The sequence below is a fragment of the Anomaloglossus baeobatrachus genome, chromosome 2 (genome assembly GCF_048569485.1).
Source record: "Anomaloglossus baeobatrachus isolate aAnoBae1 chromosome 2, aAnoBae1.hap1, whole genome shotgun sequence".
Taxonomy (NCBI): Eukaryota; Metazoa; Chordata; class Amphibia; order Anura; family Aromobatidae; genus Anomaloglossus; species Anomaloglossus baeobatrachus.
Window position 1 is genome coordinate 397,737,394 of NC_134354.1, and position 24,816 is coordinate 397,762,209.

At 44.3% G+C, this 24,816-nt stretch overlaps 1 protein-coding gene across 2 annotated transcripts in view; it reads left to right on the forward strand.

Annotated features, from left to right (window-relative positions):
- Positions 1 to 24,816, forward strand: part of LOC142291507 (RH-like protein) — a 97,551-nt gene that overhangs the window by 51,464 nt on the left and 21,271 nt on the right. For both annotated transcript variants that reach the window (XM_075336077.1, XM_075336076.1), the window contains exons 4-6: positions 1,235 to 1,388; positions 5,176 to 5,342; positions 23,755 to 23,892. In XM_075336077.1, coding sequence (XP_075192192.1) covers positions 1,235 to 1,388; positions 5,176 to 5,342; positions 23,755 to 23,892 — 459 coding nt within the window. The remainder of the gene's footprint in view (positions 1 to 1,234; positions 1,389 to 5,175; positions 5,343 to 23,754; positions 23,893 to 24,816) is intronic.

Genomic DNA, 24,816 nt, shown 5'->3' on the forward strand with positions numbered 1-24,816 from the left:
GATGCACAACAAAAAAAAACACAAGAAAAGGGGCACTGGGGACACAAAAACAACGGGAGGCCCTGGAACTAGTGAAAGGAGTAGGTGGGCACCTCCTAACCACACCTGCAGCTGTCTCTCCTCTCCTCCCCAGTCCCTATACAGTCTCTGCAACTGTCGCCGAACAAGAACCTGGGACCCCCGGAAGACCCTATAGTAGCTCTGACAAGTGAGGGGCAGGTGAGGTTCACTAGACCTCACTAACAACACACCAGGGAAGTAAAAACAAACAGGGGGAAAATTAACAACCAAAAGGATATTGCCTGAGCACAGGAACTTGGAGAACCTTCCTCAAAGGTGATCAGTACGCAAATAACTTAGTATCTTCAGCAGGGAATACTGGGATACACCACTATTTAAAGCTGAATGGCATGACTACTTAGTAAGCGCAGCTGATAACTCAGCAAAGAACTGCTTTGGAAAAGCAGCAATAGTAAAACTGACACTTAACCACTTCAGTGCCAAGAGAAATGAATCCCATTTTTAAATGAAGAGAGCCAGATGAGATGCTCTAGTCCAAAGGCTGTTACTGGTCTTAACATGCAGGGAGATGATCGGGACAGGGGCCTTACAAGTGGTTTATAGAGGGTTAACAATACGTTGGGATCACGGATTCTAATCTCTCCTTTATACACCCTAAATTTTTGTTTGCTTTAGCAGCTGCTGCTTGACATTGAGTGCTGCTGTTCAGCTTACTTGTAAACAGAATCCTCAAGTCCTTCTCCTGGTCTGTAGCTGTAGTCCTGAATTTACTTTCATTTCCATCCTAGGTGCATTACTCTACATTTATCAATTTTGAACTTTATCTGCCTTATCTTTGCCCATGCAGACTTTTCATCCAGATCGTTAGTCTAACTCAGTTTTTATTATCCTATTTTTTGTCTTCAGCAAAGACTGACACTATACTTTCAATCCCATCCATAAAGTAAAATTAACAGATTAAAGAAATTTCCTCTAGAATTCCTCTACCTCAACCATTTTTTTTTTATCCATGTGCATATAGTGTCTCCTAGTCCTTGCTTCTGGATCTTCAATTACATTTTTTGTTTCAATATGTGCAGTTTCTAAGATTGTGCATGATCTTGAAATGTTTAGCTTAACTCAAATAATTTCTAATTTACTATTAAATGATAAAGTCGAGTATTATATTAAATTACGGATTTATTTAAGTTTTTGTTTGCTTTGTGGTTTCTAGATGAGTAATCATAATACTATGATGCATGGCCACATTTTTGGGGCATATTTTGGGCTTGCCATGTCATGGGCAATGATACCACCGTTAACTGGAAAAAAAGCCAGCGAAGAGAATGAGAAATTGACACGATTCTCAGAATTATTTTCCATTTTGGGTAGGTGCCAACTTAATTATTGTCTTTTTAATGTCCAAAATCACAAATGAAGATGTGTTACAAGTTGTAATTGCTCTATAGAACATTACTTTATTGTACAGTAAAAACTAGATTAAAACAAAAAAAGGCAGAAAAACATCTAACTACAATTCAGTACATTATAGTACTTGAAATTATTTTTTGTCGTTTTTTTTGTCAGCATCCGGATGAAATAATTTTTCCAGAATGCTGATTCTTCGGTAGAGATGGGTGAATAGTAACTATTTGTGTTCGGATAATGGTTGCCTAATACCAAGTACTATTCCAGTATTCGTCACAACAAGAAAAAGGCTCAGGTTCCCCATTGACTTGCATTAGGTTTGTTATTTGTGATGAATACTGGAATAGCACTTTTGGATACGTAACGAATAATTCGAACACGAATAGTTACTATTCACCCATTACTATTCTTCTGCTTTGGCATACATGTTCTTCAGTAGCATGTTCCTGATCTTTGTAATAACATTAGTCATTATTTTTATTATTAATTATTATAGTGCTGCTTATTCCATGGCGCTTTACATGTGAAAAGGGGTATACATAATAAAATTAAGTACAATAATCATGAACAATACAAGGCACAGACTGACACATGAGGAGAAAGGACCCTGCCCACGAGGACTCACAGTCTACAAAGGATGGGTGAGGATACAGTAAATGAGGGTAGAGCTGGTCAGGCAGTGGTATAGTGAATTGAGGGTTATTGAAGGTTGTTGGCTTGTCAGAACAGGTAGGTCTTCAGGTTCCTTTTGAAGATTGCCATGGTAGATGAGAGTCTAATATGTTTTGGTAGGGAGTTCCAGAGTATGGCGGATGTGCGGGAGAAATCTTGTAAGTGATTGTGGAAAGAGGAGATAAGAGGGAAGTAGAGAAGGAGATGTTCTGAGGATTGGAGGTTGCGTGCAGGTAAGTACGAGGAGACTAGGTAATAGATGTATGGAGGATAAAGGTTGTGGATGGCTTTGTATATCATGGTTAGGATTTTGAACCTTTGAGTAATGGGAAGCCAGTGGAGAGGTTGGGTGAAAAGGCCAGGGAATAGCAAAGGTAGAGGTGGTTTAGTTGGGAGGCAGAGTTTAGGATAGATTGGAGGGGAGCAAGGGTGTTAGAAGGAAAGCCACAGACTAAGAGGCTGCAGTATTCGAGGTGGGAGAGGATGAGGGCATGCACTAGTATATTTGCAGACTCTTGATTAAAGAATGCATGGATTCGGGAAATATTGTTGAGTTGGAGTCTGCAGGAAGTATAAAGGGCTTGGATATGTGGCTTGAAGGGGAGAACAGAGACAAAGGTTACCCCAACACAGTGAGCTTGCGGGACTTTGGAGAGTTAGCAGCCATTGTCTCTGATGAATAGGTCTGTTGAGGGGGTTGACTGAGATGGAGAAAAAATTCTGAATTCTGTTTTGTCCATGTTAAGTTTTAGAAATCAAGCTGAGAAAAAAGATGAAATGGCAGAGAGTCATTGTGGGATTCTGGTTAGTAAGGAGGTGATATAGGGGCCAGAGAGGTAGATGTGCATATTAGCAGCATGGAAATTATGCTGAAAGCCGTAGGACTCTATGAGGTCTCCCTGTGTAGACGGAAAAGAAGAGGGAACCGAACCTTGTGGGACACCGATGGATAGGCGGCAAGATGAGGAGATAGTATGAGGGTGAGGGTGGGAGACTTTGAATGTCCGTTCGGTTAGGTATGAAGAGATCCAAGATAGGGCCAAGTCTGTGATGCCAAGAGATGACAGAATCTGTAATAGGAGGAAATGGTCCACTGTGTCAAAGGCAGAGGACAGGTTCAGGAGGAGGAGGAGACAGTATTGTCGGTTGACAGTAGGCATAACTTATTTTTACATTCTCATTAAATGCCCAAAAGAAAGGGAAAAGAAATGTTAGCATTTCTGACTTTGAGCTATTGAATGAGTCATAGCCATGCCATGTATTCATAGGCCCTATTTCATCTAAGTAATTTTGCAAGAATTCTGGTTTAAATTACTTTGAAATTTAGAAAATGTTAGCAAAACTCAGAGTTTTAGAGAGATTATGACTTTTGATGTTTTCATGAATGTTTATCCCAGCACCATCAAAATGGGTGGATCTGAGACAAAACAGGGGGACATCGAGGGGTGTCATGAGTTAAATGAGCTGTGGTATATATTAAGCAAGAAATCTTACTCCAGCTCCCAAATGGAGAAAGATTAGTGGTGATGCCATTGAGGTGCACACCTCTCGTGTTTGACTCCACCATGCCACCTCATCAAGACCAGCATGAAAATTGCCAGTCTTAATAAATCGGGGTAATAAGGTTTCAAGATACTAGTTGGTAAAAACTTGTCCAAACTGGAACAGTCAAGGATTTTTGGATGTGCACTGCCCATGTAGGATGTAGTCCTTATAGGTAAAAAAAAAACCCCATTAAACAGCCTTCTATAACAGTATATTATATGATGTATTATTGACCAATGTATACTGTAAGAAAAAAAATCATTCAACTTCTCCTGGCACATTATATTTTTACAGCACAGTTTTTTTTTTGTTGTTTAATAAGAGTACTTGTTACCACCAATAGATCAATATTGACACATTTGTGACTTTTAGAGAAGTTATTAGAATTCTCAGCATACATAATAATGACAATAGACTATGTAGAGACCACTAAAGAGATCAAAGGTGGTAAAAGGGTGTTTCTGTCCTCTCTTCTTGCTGGAATCTTCATCTGTGACTGTATAGGACAAATTCATGTATGTAGTTTCTATATAATTCATGCAGTAGAAATAGTTTTCTGTCCATTTATTTGTCCACCTTGTTCTGATTTCTTATCTTTTCTACTTTTCTACTTCTTTGTCCGGATTTTTCCCATCGATATTCCTAATTATGCTATGTGCCCACGGGGGAAAGTGTCCTGCGGTTATATCTGCAGGACATTCCGCAGGATATCCCAGAAAACCGCAGCACAACTGTCTGTTTCCATGCTGCGGTTTTATTGCGGAATGTCCTGCGGATATGCTGTGGGCACTCTACATTGAGCATACAGTACCATGGCTTCAGCACTGCATCCTCAATGCAGAACATGTGCTGGAGTGATCGGGGAGTTCCTACTTACCTCCATCACGCAGCATTTCACTGTCCGGTCGTCAGCGTCTGCACTGTGCAGGAGATGGGCAGGCCTAAACTAGCTTTGGCTGTCACATGACCGGAGCTCGTGCAGGCCCCGCCTACCTCCTGCTTCCTGCTCCTAGCTCCACTGCCGTGACGTCCTCTGCACCAGAAGAAAGTGACGGGGGTCTGCTATCAAGGCAGGTAAGCCTCTATCTCCATAGTGGAGTGCCGGGATTTCCTCAGGTAAATCCGCAGGAATAATTGACATGCAGTTATGTGCGGCTGCGGGACATCCGCAGGATATTCCGCAGCTGCACATTCCGCAACGTGGACACAGACACTCCCCATGTCCCATAGGATAACATGGAGAGTGTCTGTACATGCTGAAACCTGCGGATTTATCTGGAAAATCCAGATAAATCCGCAGGTTTTCCGTGGCAAAATCCGCAGGAGCAAGTTCCCGTGGGCACATAGCCTTAGTGTTCAGGTTTCAGTATGATGTGATTACATATTGGGCCATACCGAGATCAATGGGTCTAAGTGTATACACAATTGCTGAAACTTCTGAAATAAAAATAATCCTATTTCTATGCTACCATAATTGATTCTATTCATTGTTACATTGCTTTGTAAAATATTCTTATCTATATTCTGCAGGAACTCTCTTCCTGTGGATGTTCTGGCCATCATATAACTCTATAATGCTGACAAATCAGTCACAGTTAAGAAACGCTATCTACAATACCTTTTTTGCTCTGGCTACTAGCACTGTAACAGTGTTTTCAGTATCATCACTCCTGAACCAGAAGGGAAAATTTAAAATGGTAAGTAATATTTACTACTATACATATCATACTGTTGAGGATAAGAATTAAGTAACCAAAAATACTTAATTCAGCCATTTCATAGACTCAAATATATAGTTTAGCTGATGTAACCTAACACATATTTATGAATGCTTTTGTTTCTTACTAACACACACATATATATATATATATATATATATATATATATATATATATATATATATACATATATATATATATATATATATATATATATATATATATATATATATATATACTGCATATTCAGTGATTTTCCTTAATACAATATACCAGCACATGTATCTTAAAGATGGCTCCTACATCCTGGACAACGCCCAGGAAGTTGAGAAACAGAGGACTTCCCAAAGTTTGGAACAACCAATCCAGTAGAGACTATGCAAATTCTTATATGTCCTGAGTCCAGCCTGCGATACTTGATTGGACTATATTTTGTCCACACCCTTTACTTCTCCTGAACTATAAATTTTCCCGAACAATAAACTGAAGCAGAAGCTCTGGCGTCTGTCATGGAGATAGTTATAACGGACTCGTAGTCCGTTATTTTAGTCTCCTGTGCACTTTAATATAATAACAGATAATATTATAAAACAGTTCCAGTCCCCAAACCCATCAGATACCATTTGTAAAGATACTGATCCCTATTATAACAGAGTAACCTCTGACCCCTTTAGGAACCTGCAACATACAACAAGCCGTCAGCTCAAATCTTGCCTCCACTATCCGGCTTTACATTATCCGGTCTGCTTGGTTGGCTGCATTGAATCCAGAGAGTAGCTTCTGACAAAGGCAGATTCAAAATTTTTCATGGGCTGACAAAAAAATTAAATGCTGTACTACCCTTCCTCACAGTGCAATATACACCTGCAGTGAATAAATACATTTACAATACTGTTTTTTGGGGTTTTGTTTTCACGGCATTCGTTGTATTGTAAAAATGACATGACAGCATCATGTTCCAGGTCAGTACAATTACAGAGATTTGAAAGTTACATTGTTTCATTTTTTTTTTTTTATAAAACTTTGTTAGTTTGTAAAGAAAAAAAAAGCCTTTTGACACCTTTTTCCAAATAACATTATCAACACCAATTTGGGTTACTTACAACATTTTTTATTGTTTTTTGATAGCTCTTTTTTAGAAGGTTAAGTCTCAAAAATTATGGCGTTTGTTTTCCCTCTTTACAGCACTTACTGTACAGGACAATTAATTTTATAATTTGACTGAACAGGCTTTTACAGATGTGGCAATATCAAATGTTTATTTGTTAAAGGGATGTGATTCAAATTTTTATATTTTATATTAAAACTTTTCTTTAAGTTTTTTTTACTGTGTGTATCAAATCACTAATATTATATGCTTCAGTATCACAGCATTGTAGTATAACATGAGAATCATGGTCTCCTCTCAAGCTTAGCCTCATTTTCTTTACATTTATTTATAACTGGAAGAAGAGGGGAGATTAGATTTACCGTATACATTTTTTATATCTTATTTCTATTTTGTAAAAAAAAAAACGGGAATTCTTTTCTTTATATTTTTGTTCCCTTAGTGCAAAGGCGGCCAATTAATTTTCCCAAGAGGCTTCCCCTTTACACAGTTTGATGGCTTTCAAGTCCCCCAAACAGTATGATCCCACACAGTATGATGCACCCACAGCCCCCAAACACAGTATAATCCCCCACAGCCCCCCACCAAGCAGTATGATTCTTCACTGCCACCAATACACATTATGATGCCTCGCAAACAGCAAGATCCCCAACAGACATGTCATTACAGCCCCCAAACAGTATTCTCCACCACACACAGTATGATACCTCCCATGGGCTTCAAAAAGTATGATCTCTTACAGTTTTCCCTTACATGGTATGATGCTCATAAAACCCTCAAAAACAGCAAAAATATTTCAGCCCATTAATCATAGTATGATGTTTCCACAGCCCTTTCACAGTATTATGCCCCCACAGGCCACCTAACAGTATGACCTCTCACAGTCCGCTAAACACAGTGTGATCTCATAGCCTCTAAAGCAGTATTATGCCCCACCAAACAATATGATCATACACAGCTCATACACGCAGCATAATGCCGCCACTGCTCCCAACTAGTATGAACCCCCACAGCCCCTCAAGCAATATGATCCCACAGGCCCCCCACACACAATATAATACTCTACACAGCCTCCAAACAGTATGATCCCTTACAGATATCCACACAGTAGTCCAGTCAAAATACGAAAAAAAAATCCTTTACCCTGAACAAATTCCAAGAAAGCATTTTATTGGTTTTTTTTTTGTAGTATTACATGTGGGGAAAAACATACTAAAAGTTTAACAAGATAGGGTTACCACAAAGGGTCCACATGTGACTCGCCTTTCAGTGTCTATCATATATCTTTGACAATTACTATTATTATTATATTTATTATTTAACGATTTATGAATGGCTTGCATGTTGTAAGGTGTTCTGATCAGTACTGGGCAGGCCTAGGTTGCGAGAGAGGGGAGCCAGCACGATCTGAAAATGGCATGCATCATATAAAAAGTGCAAATTCACAGATTTATTTCAACTGTACTGTAATAAAAATGAGATTTTTAGCAAATAATTGATCAATTCTTTGAGCCACCCCTGCCAACGTCACGGCAAATCTCAATAGGGGGGTCCTACTCTATATTCTGTATTTCATGTGCCATGCGGCCTCCTAGATAAAGTTAAAAGCAGAACCATAATGGAGCACACATACCTGTAACCTGTATATATAACCACTTCTATGTTGAAAAAGAGGCAATTGTGGATAGAGGCCAGCCCAGGTCCCAGCATGTGGAGCAAGCTCTACACATACCAGGACTATATCAGAACTGACCCTCCCAGTGCCAGAGAGCAACCATTGATAAAGGCGGACCAGATCCAAGTATGGTGCTTAATTAGCAATGCCTGTGGAAAGGGTGAGGCAACTGAATATGTATAGCTACCAACAGGAGGAATATATTGCAAACCAAGATCAGGCGTGCATAGCATGGTGGTGACCAGCCACCAGACATTTGTAGCATAACTACAACCAAACAGAGAGAGAGGGGAGCCAGCACGATCTGAAAATGGCATGCATCATATAAAAAGTGCAAATTCACAGATTTATTCCAACTGTACTGTAATAAAAATGAGATTTTTAGCAAATAATTGATCAATTCTTTGAGCCACCCCTGCCAACGTCACGGCAAATCTCAATAGGGGGGTCCTACTCTATATTCTGTATTTCATGTGCCATGCGGCCTCCTAGATAAAGTTAAAAGCAGAACCATAATGGAGCACACATACCTGTAACCTGTATATATAACCGCTTCTATGTTGAAAAAGAGGCAATTGTGGATAGAGGCCAGCCCAGGTCCCAGCATGTGGAGCAAGCTCTACACATACCAGGACTATATCAGAACTGACCCTCCCAGTGCCAGAGAGCAACCATTGATAAAGGCGGACCAGATCCAAGTATGGTGCTTAATTAGCAATGCCTGTGGAAAGGGTGAGGCAACTGAATATGTACAACTACCAACAGGAGGAATATATTGCAAACCAAGATCAGGCGTGCATAGCATGGTGGTGACCAGCCACCAGACATTTGTAGCATAACTACAACCAAACAGAGAGAGAGGGGAGCCAGCACGATCTGAAAATGGCATGCATCATATAAAAAGTGCAAATTCACAGATTTATTCCAACTGTACTGTAATAAAAATGAGATTTTTAGCAAATAATTGATCAATTCTTTGAGCCACCCCTGCCAACGTCACGGCAAATCTCAATAGGGGGGTCCTACTCTATATTCTGTATTTCATGTGCCATGCGGCCTCCTAGATAAAGTTAAAAGCAGAACCATAATGGAGCACACATACCTGTAACCTGTATATATAACCGCTTCTATGTTGAAAAAGAGGCAATTGTGGATAGAGGCCAGCCCAGGTCCCAGCATGTGGAGCAAGCTCTACACATACCAGGACTATATCAGAACTGACCCTCCCAGTGCCAGAGAGCAACCATTGATAAAGGCGGACCAGATCCAAGTATGGTGCTTAATTAGCAATGCCTGTGGAAAGGGTGAGGCAACTGAATATGTACAACTACCAACAGGAGGAATATATTGCAAACCAAGATCAGGCGTGCATAGCATGGTGGTGACCAGCCACCAGACATTTGTAGCATAACTACAACCAAACAGAGAGAGAGGGGAGCCAGCACGATCTGAAAATGGCATGCATCATATAAAAAGTGCAAATTCACAGATTTATTCCAACTGTACTGTAATAAAAATGAGATTTTTAGCAAATAATTGATCAATTCTTTGAGCCACCCCTGCCAACGTCACGGCAAATCTCAATAGGGGGGTCCTACTCTATATTCTGTATTTCATGTGCCATGCGGCCTCCTAGATAAAGTTAAAAGCAGAACCATAATGGAGCACACATACCTGTAACCTGTATATATAACCGCTTCTATGTTGAAAAAGAGGCAATTGTGGATAGAGGCCAGCCCAGGTCCCAGCATGTGGAGCAAGCTCTACACATACCAGGACTATATCAGAACTGACCCTCCCAGTGCCAGAGAGCAACCATTGATAAAGGCGGACCAGATCCAAGTATGGTGCTTAATTAGCAATGCCTGTGGAAAGGGTGAGGCAACTGAATATGTACAGCTACCAACAGGAGGAATATATTGCAAACCAAGATCAGGCGTGCATAGCATGGTGGTGACCAGCCACCAGACATTTGTAGCATAACTACAACCAAACAGAGAGAGAGGGGAGCCAGCACGATCTGAAAATGGCATGCATCATATAAAAAGTGCAAATTCACAGATTTATTCCAACTGTACTGTAATAAAAATGAGATTTTTAGCAAATAATTGATCAATTCTTTGAGCCACCCCTGCCAACGTCACGGCAAATCTCAATAGGGGGGTCCTACTCTATATTCTGTATTTCATGTGCCATGCGGCCTCCTAGATAAAGTTAAAAGCAGAACCATAATGGAGCACACATACCTGTAACCTGTATATATAACCGCTTCTATGTTGAAAAAGAGGCAATTGTGGATAGAGGCCAGCCCAGGTCCCAGCATGTGGAGCAAGCTCTACACATACCAGGACTATATCAGAACTGACCCTCCCAGTGCCAGAGAGCAACCATTGATAAAGGCGGACCAGATCCAAGTATGGTGCTTAATTAGCAATGCCTGTGGAAAGGGTGAGGCAACTGAATATGTACAGCTACCAACAGGAGGAATATATTGCAAACCAAGATCAGGCGTGCATAGCATGGTGGTGACCAGCCACCAGACATTTGTAGCATAACTACAACCAAACAGAGAGAGAGGGGAGCCAGCACGATCTGAAAATGGCATGCATCATATAAAAAGTGCAAATTCACAGATTTATTCCAACTGTACTGTAATAAAAATGAGATTTTTAGCAAATAATTGATCAATTCTTTGAGCCACCCCTGCCAACGTCACGGCAAATCTCAATAGGGGGGTCCTACTCTATATTCTGTATTTCATGTGCCATGCGGCCTCCTAGATAAAGTTAAAAGCAGAACCATAATGGAGCACACATACCTGTAACCTGTATATATAACCGCTTCTATGTTGAAAAAGAGGCAATTGTGGATAGAGGCCAGCCCAGGTCCCAGCATGTGGAGCAAGCTCTACACATACCAGGACTATATCAGAACTGACCCTCCCAGTGCCAGAGAGCAACCATTGATAAAGGCGGACCAGATCCAAGTATGGTGCTTAATTAGCAATGCCTGTGGAAAGGGTGAGGCAACTGAATATGTACAGCTACCAACAGGAGGAATATATTGCAAACCAAGATCAGGCGTGCATAGCATGGTGGTGCCCAGCCACCAGACATTTGTAGCATAACTACAACCAAACAGAGAGAGAGGGGAGCCAGCACGATCTGAAAATGGCATGCATCATATAAAAAGTGCAAATTCACAGATTTATTCCAACTGTACTGTAATAAAAATGAGATTTTTAGCAAATAATTGATCAATTCTTTGAGCCACCCCTGCCAACGTCACGGCAAATCTCAATAGGGGGGTCCTACTCTATATTCTGTATTTCATGTGCCATGCGGCCTCCTAGATAAAGTTAAAAGCAGAACCATAATGGAGCACACATACCTGTAACCTGTATATATAACCGCTTCTATGTTGAAAAAGAGGCAATTGTGGATAGAGGCCAGCCCAGGTCCCAGCATGTGGAGCAAGCTCTACACATACCAGGACTATATCAGAACTGACCCTCCCAGTGCCAGAGAGCAACCATTGATAAAGGCGGACCAGATCCAAGTATGGTGCTTAATTAGCAATGCCTGTGGAAAGGGTGAGGCAACTGAATATGTACAGCTACCAACAGGAGGAATATATTGCAAACCAAGATCAGGCGTGCATAGCATGGTGGTGACCAGCCACCAGACATTTGTAGCATAACTACAACCAAACAGAGAGAGAGGGGAGCCAGCACGATCTGAAAATGGCATGCATCATATAAAAAGTGCAAATTCACAGATTTATTCCAACTGTACTGTAATAAAAATGAGATTTTTAGCAAATAATTGATCAATTCTTTGAGCCACCCCTGCCAACGTCACGGCAAATCTCAATAGGGGGGTCCTACTCTATATTCTGTATTTCATGTGCCATGCGGCCTCCTAGATAAAGTTAAAAGCAGAACCATAATGGAGCACACATACCTGTAACCTGTATATATAACCGCTTCTATGTTGAAAAAGAGGCAATTGTGGATAGAGGCCAGCCCAGGTCCCAGCATGTGGAGCAAGCTCTACACATACCAGGACTATATCAGAACTGACCCTCCCAGTGCCAGAGAGCAACCATTGATAAAGGCGGACCAGATCCAAGTATGGTGCTTAATTAGCAATGCCTGTGGAAAGGGTGAGGCAACTGAATATGTACAGCTACCAACAGGAGGAATATATTGCAAACCAAGATCAGGCGTGCATAGCATGGTGGTGACCAGCCACCAGACATTTGTAGCATAACTACAACCAAACAGAGAGAGAGGGGAGCCAGCACGATCTGAAAATGGCATGCATCATATAAAAAGTGCAAATTCACAGATTTATTCCAACTGTACTGTAATAAAAATGAGATTTTTAGCAAATAATTGATCAATTCTTTGAGCCACCCCTGCCAACGTCACGGCAAATCTCAATAGGGGGGTCCTACTCTATATTCTGTATTTCATGTGCCATGCGGCCTCCTAGATAAAGTTAAAAGCAGAACCATAATGGAGCACACATACCTGTAACCTGTATATATAACCGCTTCTATGTTGAAAAAGAGGCAATTGTGGATAGAGGCCAGCCCAGGTCCCAGCATGTGGAGCAAGCTCTACACATACCAGGACTATATCAGAACTGACCCTCCCAGTGCCAGAGAGCAACCATTGATAAAGGCGGACCAGATCCAAGTATGGTGCTTAATTAGCAATGCCTGTGGAAAGGGTGAGGCAACTGAATATGTACAACTACCAACAGGAGGAATATATTGCAAACCAAGATCAGGCGTGCATAGCATGGTGGTGACCAGCCACCAGACATTTGTAGCATAACTACAACCAAACAGAGAGAGAGGGGAGCCAGCACGATCTGAAAATGGCATGCATCATATAAAAAGTGCAAATTCACAGATTTATTCCAACTGTACTGTAATAAAAATGAGATTTTTAGCAAATAATTGATCAATTCTTTGAGCCACCCCTGCCAACGTCACGGCAAATCTCAATAGGGGGGTCCTACTCTATATTCTGTATTTCATGTGCCATGCGGCCTCCTAGATAAAGTTAAAAGCAGAACCATAATGGAGCACACATACCTGTAACCTGTATATATAACCGCTTCTATGTTGAAAAAGAGGCAATTGTGGATAGAGGCCAGCCCAGGTCCCAGCATGTGGAGCAAGCTCTACACATACCAGGACTATATCAGAACTGACCCTCCCAGTGCCAGAGAGCGACCTAGTCATCGAGCAAGCTCTGATGCGCTCCCTAAAAAGTGCAGGAGGACTCACCAGAGGAAGTGGAATGTCCAAACATCAGAGGGCCTTGTGGAATCTGTCTGTGCCAGTGTCCTCTTCAAAAAGTGATGCAATGCAGGGTTTCACTCGCCAGAGCTTTGTCACCAGTGAACAACATAAGGAGGCAAGAACGTCAAGGACGAGAAGAGATCATGAAGTCCTGGAGAAAATTGCAGATAAACTCAAGACCTTTTCACCTTTCTCTGATGAAGTGTCTCTTCGCAACATTATCACCGGTGTCAATGCAAATAAGGATGTGAATGTCCATAACCTGTTCACCATTGGCAGAGAAATAGTGGCAACAATGGAGGGTCAATCACTGTTTTCAGTTAAGTACAAGCGGTCAATGAAAGCCAAGACCCTGGCATCCAGTGAGGCAATTGACGTTGCTAAGGACAAAACAATAGACCCCGCTCTTTTGTTCCAAAGGTTTTTGTGGTGTCTCAAACTGCTGATCTTTTCCTTGATGAGGTGATGGCTTATGAACTTTCACCATACCCACCATCCCTCTTTGAGGCAAAACATCTCTTACGCAAACCAAACAAAGCACAACTGATGGCTGCTATAAAAGAACAGAGTTCAGATGACTAAGTCACTAAGGACATTACCCATCAGCGACGGTGCAAAAATCGAACAAGTAACAAAGTGAACATTGCTGAAGGAACGAAATTTGTCGGGGAAAACGAGGACTTCCTTTCGAATGTGGAGAACAAACAGTCTCTTATCAATCTCGTTTCAGCTTTATTTCTACTCGGATAAAGGGAGTCCTGCAACAGTATACGACATTAAGGTTATGAAGAAGTTCCTGGGAAACCATGTCTGCAGCAGTCTTCTGTTCCTGCATGCATTCACGGGTTGCGATACAACTTCCGCGGTTTTTGGAATCGGGAACAAAACTCGGTCTACACAAGGTTTTGAAGGGAGACTCTGTCTTAAATAGCTGTGCTAAAATGTTTTCCACACCTAAGAAAAACATAGCTAAGATTGAAGACGCTGGGTGTAAAGCGATGGTGGCATTGTTCGGGGGCAAACCTGGAGACAATCTGTCTGCAATGAGGTATTCTACTCTTTGCAAAAAAGTTGGTTCAGCCAAAATCTTTGTTACACCTGAACGCCTGCCACCGACCTCCTCTGCAACGAAGTATCATGCCCTTCGGAGTTACCTCCAAGTGATGCTTTGGATGGACAATGGTGAGGCCATGGACACTACTGAATGGGGATGGGAATTGCAGAACAACAGTCTAGTTCCAGTGATGATGGATACTTCACCCGCACCAGAAACACTTCTGAAAATAATTCAATGCAATTGTTCTCGTGGTTGTAGTACACTTCGGTGCACTTGCAAAGGACACAGATTTACCTGTTCACGGGTATGCGAACCATGTCAAGAAGGGCATTGTGACAATATGAGTGAGGAAGCAGTGTCTGATGATGAAAATAGTGACTATTGACCTGACATGGTTATTCAGTGATGAAGTAGGTCTTAAAATGCACTGTGTATTAATTCTATAATTTCCAGAAATGTACATGTATGTCATGACGTCATTGATGACGTCATGTCCTCGCCTGTCCATGTAGTTAATATAAAACTTTGTCTAAAAATTGTTATATGAAAATATATAGTATAAAAAATGCAAACTCTTCTGTAACCTACAGCTACAGCTGTAAATAGGGAAATATTCGTTATTTTTAGTGCGATGGCTGTCATCGTCTTATGATGTCATAGTTAGGACCTTTGTGGTGATCAACTTTTGGAAAACTTTTAATATGTTGTTCCCCACATATAATAGTAAAAAAAATGATAAAATGCTTTTTTGGAATTTGTTCCGGGTCTACCCGTATTTTGACTGGACTACAGAGTGGGGCTGTATTTCTCTGTTTATATGTTGTGTAGCCATGGCAGCTTGCACTTGTTCACACTTGCTTTATTCTTCTTGTAGGTACTGGTCAGTTTTTTTGTATTTTGTTATACTTTGTTCTTATAAACTATGATGCTCTCATAGCCCTCCCCCCCAAAAAAAGGAAAATGCCCCCACAGTTATCAGCTCACAATATGATATCCCCACAACCTGCCACACATAGTCTGATGCCCCCACACCTCACCCACACAGTATGATCCCCTACAACTCCCCACATACAGTATAATCCCCAACAGTTCCCCACTCAGTCTGATGTTTCCACAACCAGAAACAAAATATCATACTGCTCACAGTTTTCTCCAACAGGTACTGAGTGACCATGGAAATAAACAACAACATACTACCCATTCTCTAATGCTCAGCTCTTTGCTGCGTTTACTGAGGCTCCGTGCAGCAGGCATGATCTAGCGATATCATCACACATGTTGCACTGAGACTCAGAAGCACACATTGAATGCTGAATCAGGGAACCAACTGTCATGGTTCGCCTCCCTGTCCACATGACTAGGGGCCTTCTCTCGAGCCTCACTTCCAGACCCTGGATGCCTTAAAAGCTGTCATTTCCAGTGAACCAGTGCCGGCTAGAAGCTTAGCACTGCTTTGCCTGTGATTGCTGGTCCTGTGAGTGATATCCTGATCTGTCTGTTCCTGTGCCCCCCTGCCCTTGTCTGTGTTCCATCCCCTGGTCGTCCCTCCTGTCTTCTGTCCCCTCTCCTATTTCCCCACTCGGTTGCTTCCTCCGGTACTGACCTTGGCCTGACTTTGACTCCGCTTTAGCTCGTTCTTCCGGTCGTGCTTCTGCCCGTACGGTGTTTGACCCAGCCTGCCTGACTATTCCTTGCATGCTCTGCAGCTCTGCTTCTCAGCTGTGCTTTGAGGTAATGCATGAGAACGCTGTGAATTCACTTCCTGGTTCTCATTGCTCTGTGTAGTGTATTATGCTACAGAGCTCTGGCTCCCCCTGGTGGCAGCATTACAGTATAGCCGGCCACTATAGGCTTTATCTCCCATAGGGTAAAAAAAAAAAAAAAAAAAGAAATTTATTTCTTGGTAGTGGGATCCAACTTTACAGCATAAAAAACTGTAATGAATCCACTCAGTACCTTGTGCGAGCAAGTAGCCAACCTTACGCAGCTGGTGCAGGATTTGGCTGCAGAGCATCGCACCCTGGTAGCTTCACACAATATGCTGCAGAGTGAGGTCTCCGCTTCTGCAAGGGCCACCTCAGTGGCAGCTACCTCACAAATCGTAGGACAGCATAGTCCCATGGATGTCCAACTGACCTCCCCCGAACCCACGGTGATGCTCACCGATAAATTCTCGGGGGAGAAAAACCTATTTCGGACATTTAGGGAGAGTTGCAGGCTCCTTTTCACTCTCCGGCCTCGGTCCTCGGGGAATGAGACACAGCGGGTGGGGATCATCATGTCGTTACTTAGAGGGGGTCCCCAGACCTGGGCGTTTTCCCTACCCCCTTCGGCCCCGGAACGGCATTCGGTTGACCTCTTCTTTGATTCCCTCGGGGTGGTATACGACGAACCAGACCGTGTACGAGTGGCTGAGGACAGGATCATGTGTCTCACTCAGGGAAATCACACTGCTGAGCTATATTGTTCTGAGTTTCGGCAGTGGTCCACTGAGGTACGATGGAATGATTCTGCACTTAGGTGCCAATTCCGGAGAGGTCTTTCGGACTCACTGAAAGGCGCTTTGGCTCTGCACCCACCTCCCAGCACCTTGGATGATGCGATGACGGAGGCAGTTCATATGGACCGCAGATTACGGGAAAGAAGGGGCACCATGCGTGACATTCCGTCCCCTCTACCCAGGGCACCTTCTTTGCCGGCTACGGAACACATGGAAGTTGGAGCCATCAGTCCGGATGAGAAGGAGAGGAGAAGACGCCGGGATCTCAAGCTGTGCTTCTATTGTGGACACCATGGACACTGGAGGAAAGACTGCCCGGCTTGCCCCTCCGCTAAACAGTCGTCGGGAAACTTCTAAGTCTGAGTAACGGTCGAGGAGGTTGCCCAGACTATCAGGTACCTTTCCTCTCCTCCAATAAGATACTTCTGAATGTTGACCTCCGGGTCAAGGAGTCGGTCTGGTCTGCTACTGCCTTTGTTGACTGTGGGTCCGCTATGAACTTCATTGACTCTGAGTTGGTCCAAAGATTAGAGTTAGGGACAGTGAGGTTAGAAGGACCCATTCAACTCCTGGCAATTGATAAAACACCGCTGCCTTAAAACCTCATTCGGTTTGCTACTGAAAAATGTACTCTTGTGATCGGGTCTCTGCATTCTGAAACTATTTCTTGTTTTGTAATGGCCAATCTCCCTGCTGGATTAGTGTTGGGGTATCCATGGTTGATGTTACATAATCCTGTTATTGATTGGGAGTGTCGTACCATAGTCAAATGGAGTCCTGCTTGTCATAAAAGATGTTTACAATCGGTACCTGTGTTCTCCGTAAGTCCTGAGGGTCTTCCGGAATACCTGAGGGACTACGGAGACGTATTCTCGGAATCAGAGGCCGAGGTTTTGCCGCCTCTTCGCCCATATGACTGTGCCATCGATTTGCGGACGGTGAGGAGGAGTACGAGATCCAGCGTATTATTGATTCTCGTTGGGTTTGTCGTTCCCTCCAGTATCTGATCCATTGGAAGGGTTACGGTCCGGAGGACAGGTCATGGGTGCTGGCTCGATCCGTTCGGGCCGATCGGTTAATTGCGGCTTTCCACCGGAAGTATCCTGGGAAGCCTGGGGGTCCGGTGGCCCCCCCTTGAGGAGGGGTTACTGTCATGGTTCGCCTCCCTGTCCACATGGCTAGGGGGCGGAGCCTTCTCTCGAGCCTCACTTCCAGACCCTGGATGCCTTAAAAGCTGGCATTTCCAGTGAACCAGTGCCGGCTATAAGCTTAGCACTGCTTTGCCTGTGATTGCTGGTCCTGTGAGTGATATCCTGATATGTCTGTTCCTGTGCCCCCGTGCCCTTGTCTGTGTTCCATCCCCTTGTCGTCCCTCCTGTCCTCTGTCCCCTCTCCTATTTCCCCACTCGGTTGCTTCCTCCGGTACTGACCTTGGCCTGACTTTGACTCCGCTTTTGCTCGTTCCTCCGGTCGTGCTTCTGCCCGTACGGTGTTTGACCCAGCCTGCCTGACTATTCCTTGCATGCTCTGCAGCTTTGCTTCTCAGCTGTGCTTTGAGGTAATGCATGAGAACGCTGTGAATTCACTTCCTGATTCTCATTGCTCTGTGTAGTGTATTATGCTACAGAGCTCTGGCTCCCCCTGGTGGCAGCATTACACCAACGGCTCCCTTTGCCATCATTGTTAAAATCAAGAAGCTGGATAAGGGGACTGCAGTACCAGGATGCTCCAAATCACAATTTGCATACCACTGATGTTCCAGTCCGCCGAATGACAGGAAGAGCCAAAAAATCAGATGTGGTCATGGGCTGCAGTTTACAATCATCTCCATCACTTGTACTATACAGTGTGTCCACCCATATCCTGTCCACCGCCATTAACTTCAGAACGGCGGCAGCTATAAGCATAGAAGTGGTGTCTAGGTATAGTAAAGTAGCCATGCACTACGCAATGAAACCACCTATAGCGCCACCTGGTGGAAAACAACGGAGTTAGAATTTCTATTTTGAAAACGGAACGAGATAGAGAAAAAAAAATAAATTACAAAGTTGTAGGGCATCATCAATTCAATACGAATTGACAACTTGCATACAGAAATGCTATGAATGTGTAAAACTCACAAGGCTGTGGACGTGAAGCGATACCTCATGGAGACCTTCCTACATGTCATTGGGTATGGTGGCTGCGTGGAGTGGCCTCCACGCTCAACTGACCTAACCCCATTGGACTTCTTTCTGTGAGGTTACATCAAACAGCAGGTGTATGTGACCCCTCTACCAACAATGCAGGACCTACGAAGACGTATCACAGATGCTTGTGCAAACGTGTCACCTACCATATTGCACAACGTGCAGCAAGATACAGTATGCTGTTCAGAGTCCAGATGTGCATTGCAGCTGACGGTGGCCACTTTGAGCATCAAAGTTAAATGAGCGCCATATGCGTAACCAGCATTCAATGTTTTGGGTGGTCATGGGTTTCCTATCATAGCATTTCTGTATGCAAGATGTCGATTCGTATTAAATTGATGATGCCCTACAACTTTGTAATTCACTTTTTTTCTCTATCTTGTTCCGTTTTTGAGATAAAAATGCTAACTCCGTTGTTTTCCACCAGGTGGCGCTATAGGTGGCTTCATTGCGTACACATGGCTACTTTACTATACCTAGACACCACTTCTATGCCTATAGCTGCCGCCGTTCTCAAGTTAATGGCAGTGGACAGGATATGGGTGGACACATTGCATACTAATACCACAGTATCATGGTATATGGGACGGGACAAATCATAATCTCCTATGAAGAGCCAAAATATCAGCCGATGCTACTGTGCACTACCATGGCCTTTAGCGCCTCCTCCAAACTTTTCTATCATCGAGCAAATTGGAGACATCATTGACTGGCAACTACAAATAGAGCTTGCAGCAGCAGAGCTTGATGACTTGTGAGCCCATGAAGTGCATTAAGCATAGCAGAACAATCCTCAAGCAACCATTACTAATGTCATTGATAGCATGCCAAGACATGAACTGTATTATTTGGATTATAAAATGCACTTTTCCTCCCAAAAATTTGGGAGGAAAATGAGGGGTGCGTCTTACAATCCAAATGTAGCTTACTGGGAGGTGGTGCAGAGGGGTAGCAGAAGGCTGGGGCAATGTTGTGGGCTGCGAGTGCTGTGCTGGGGCTGTGGGTGCTGTGCTGGGTGGCGGGCGTTGTGCTGCGAGCTGCTGTGCTACTGGTGGTGAGGCAGGGGCCATCCTGAAAATGTTGGAGGTGCTGGCTTCAAATAATGGCACCTGGAGTTGGCATGTGCGCATATGGAGCTCTCAGCTCAAGATCTCATCTGCGCACATGCTGCCTCCGGCCCATTGATCTCCAAGCAGCAGACTTAAGGAAAATGGTACCCAGAAGTGGTGCGTGCAAAGATGAGATCTCGACATGCCATTGATCCAATAGCTCAATCTCGCCGACTCCGGGGGCCATTTCATTGAAGCCCACACCGCTGACAGTTTCTGGATGTTGCCTACCTCACAGCGCCCTCAGCGAGGATCTGGGATACCCGCCACACCGCCCGCAGCATCGCCCCGATAAGACAACACCAGATTATAAGACATGACCCATTTTCGTAACCTTTATTTTTTCTAAATTTGGCGTGCGTCTTATAATCTGGTGCGTAGTATAAACTGAAAAATATGGTAAGTGTATTTCTCAGTGTGGCACTCATACTCTATGCTGAATATATTGAGATGTTTTGAAAATGTTGTTACCTTGTTTTATCATTTGCTTATAATTAACAATGTCTATTAATCCTGTGATGTCTATAATTCCATGACTTTTCCTTAGGGCTCCGCCACACATCCGTGAAAACCACGTCCGTGTAAAACGGGCCGTTTTTCGGGTCCGTTTTCCGTTTTTTAGGTCCGTTTTTATGGTATGTGTGGCCTGCGTGTGTATCCCGTATGCTAGCCGTATGTGCGTGTGGAATGTCCGTGTGTGCGTGAGTGAAATAACTGACATGTGTGTGTGTTGTCCGTGTGAAATGTACGTGTGTGATGCAAAATGTCGTTACTACATGTCGGAAGACAGAGTAGCGGGATGAGAATGAACTCGGGTGAACTTCACCCGACTTCATTCTCATGCCGCGGCTCTGTCTTTGTGCCGTGTACTGATTAGCGGTCACCTGTGAAGGATTCACCGGTGACCGCTAATCCCCCGAGTGACTGAAGTGTCCCCCCCTCTCTCATACTCACCGTTCCCCGATCACCAGCGCTGCACGGCGTTCACACTGTTCCGGCGGCTTTTTCTAATTTGAAAAAGCCGGCCGCTCATTAAACAATCTCGTATTCCCTGCTTTCCCCGCCCACCGGCGCCTGTGATTGGTTGCAGTCACACACGCCCACCACGCTGAGTGATAGCTGTCTCACTGCACCCAATCACAGCAGCCGGTGGGCGTGTCTATACTGTGCAGTGAAATAAATAAATAATTAAAAAAACGGCGTGCGGTCCCCCCCCATTTTAATACCAGCCAGATAAAGCCATACGGCTGAAGGCTGGTATTCTTAGGATGGGGAGCTCCACGTTATGGGGAGCCCCCCACCCTAACAATATCAGTCAGCAGCCGCCCAGAATTGCCGCATACATTATATGCGACAGTTCTGGGGCTGTACCCGGCTCTTCTCGATTTGCCCTGGTGCGTTGGCAAATCGGGGTAATAAGGAGTTATTGGCAGCCCATAGCTGCCAATAAGTCCTAGATTAATCATGTCAGGCATCTCCCCGAGATTCCTTCCATGATTAATCTGTAAGTGACAGTAAAAAAACACACACACCCGAAAAATCCTTTATTAGAAATAAAAAACACAAACAAATTCCCTCATTACCAATTTATTAACTCCGACAAACCCTCCATGTCCGGCGTAATCCACGGACTCCAGCGTCGCTTCCAGCTCTGCTGCATGCAGGTGACAGGAGCAGCAGAAGACACCGCCGCTCCGGTCACCTCCACGCAGCTAATGAGATGAGTAGCGCGATCAGCTGCGAGTTACCTGACTGACAGCAGCTGATCGCGCTACTCATCTCATTAGCTGCGTGGAGGTGACCGGAGCGGCGGTGTCTTCTGCTGCTCCTGTCACCTGCATGCAGCAGAGCTGGAAGCGACGCTGGAGTCCATGGATTACGCCGGACATGGAGGGTTTGTCGGGGTTAATAAATTGGTAATGAGGGAATTTGTTTGTGTTTTTTATTTCTAATAAAGGATTTTTCGGGTGTGTGTGTTTTTTTACTGTCACTTACAGATTAATCATGGAAGGAATCTCGGGGAGACGCCTGACATGATTAATCTAGGACTTATTGGCAGCTATGGGCTGCCAATAACTCCTTATTACCCCGATTTGCCAACGCACCAGGGCAAATCGGGAAGAGCCGGGTACAGCCCCAGAACTGTCGCATATAATGTATGCGGCAATTCTGGGCGGCTGCTGACTGATATTGTTAGGGTGGGGGGCTCCCCATAACGTGGAGCTCCCCATCCTGAGAATACCAGCCTTCAGCCGTATGGCTTTATCTGGCTGGTATTAAAATGGGGGGGACCGCACGCCGTTTTTTTTAATTATTTATTTATTTATTTATTTCACGGCACAGTATAGACACGCCCACCGGCTGCTGTGATTGGGTGCAGTGAGACAGCTGTCACTCAGCGTGGTGGGCGTGTGTGACTGCAACCAAACACAGGCGCCGGTGGGCGGGGAAAGCAGGGAATACGAGATTGATTAATGGGCGGCCGGCTTTTTCAAAATAGTAAAAGCCGCCAGAGTTATTATAACAGCCGTGCAGCGCCACGCCGGAGATCGGGGAACGGTAAGTATGAGAGAGGGGGGGGAACTGACCGACAGACAGCTAGAGGGACAGATAAGACAGAGAGACCGACCGACAGACATAGAGACCGACCGACGGGCTGAGGGAGAGAACGAAACAGAAAAAGAAAAAAGACCGACATCACATGAAAAAAGCACAAAACGTACAGGGAGCAAACAGAGATGCGTCCGTGTCACTTGGACGTGCGCACAGACCCATTGACTTTCATTGGGTCCGTGATGCGTGTTGCGTGCAGAAAACGGACATGCTGGCGTGAGACACGGACCAAAAAACGCATCACGGAGACGGACTCACGGACATAACCAAAAACGCAATTGTAACCGCTGAGATATAGTAACATTGGTGCACGTTTGGCCGTGTCTCCAGTATACACGGAAACGGACCAAACACGCACGTGTTTCACGGATGTGTGTTTCAGGCCTTATTGGTAATGCAATTTCAATGTTCAGTGGTGTAGTATCTCAGTTCCTAAGCTAAAACATCTCTCCCCATCATCTGCTGTTGGGCAAAGTTTGCTCACATCACCTTAAATTATTGGCCAGTCTACCGAAGTCTGCAAGTTTAGATGCATTTTACCTAATAAGTACAGTAGTATCCCCAAACTCCAGTCCTCAAGAGCCACCAATATATCATGTTTTCAGGATTTCCTTAGCATTACACAGGTGATGGACAATATTAAGTAAATTCTGAAAACATGATCTGTTGGTGGCTCTTAAGGGCTGGAGTTGGAACTCTGACGTACAATATGGCTATCTTTAGCTTATGATCGTAAGAATTGATTTTTGAAAGTTGCATTAATTGCATCTTCCCAGAAGGATCAGTGATCTCTCTTTTAGTTTGTGCTTTTGCTTTGTTTTTAGGCCATTGTCCGAAATGCAATACTGGCAGGAGGGGTTTCATCTGGATTTATCGCTTATATGGTTCAATATCCATGGATTTCTATGACGCTAGGGTTAATATCTGCAATAGTCTCCACAATTGGTTTTACATACTTACAGGTAAGCTATTAATTTATGATACCCTTTCTAAAGTGTAAAATTATTATTATTATTTCTTTGTTTTTTTTTTTTTTTTTAAAGAGTCAAACTAATTTTTCCCCAACTCTTGCCCAATAATTATAACTTAAGGGCCCGTTACACGCTACGATATATCTAACGATATGTCGTCGGGGTCACGTCGTTAGTGACGCACATCCGGCATCGTTTGACATATCGTAATGTGTGACAGCTACGAGCGACTGTGAACGAGCAAAAATACTCACCTTATCGTTGCTCGTTGACACGTCGCTTATTTTCAAAAAAACGATCGTCCTTCTGCGTGCCGGTTGTTCATTGTTCCCGAGGCAGCACACATCTTTCCGTGTGACACCTCGGGAATGATGAACTGCAGCTTACCTGCGGCCGTCGGCAATGCATAAGGAAGGAGGTGGGCGGGATATTACGTCCCGCTCATCTCCGCCCCTATTGGGCGGACGCTGTGTGACGTCGCTGTGACGCCAAATGTCCCTCCCCCTTCAGAAAAGGATGTTCGCCGCCCACAGCGAGGTCGTTCGGGACGTAAGTACGTGTGACGGGGGTTACCGACTTTGTGCGCGGTCAGCGTCACCTTCCGGGCTTGAGGTGGGCTACCCTCCACCTCTGTACTGGCCGGGCGGACTGCCGGGGCCTCTTCGAGTACGGCCGCCTCCGGGCTGGAGGGCTCCCTTTGGGGCACCCTCCAGGGGAGTGGGGTCGGTGCTGGCCGGGCAAGCTGTCGTTCGTGGGCAGCACCTGCAGGTGGATCTTCGCAGGCGAGAGAGATGTCATCTATTGCCGGGTTTGGGAGCAGTGGGCCGACCAGCGGGGTGGCGCCGACCAATACGGGCAGCGGGGAATGCAGCAGGCTGAGAGACGGCAGACCGGGCCCCTCGGCCGCAGCGACTG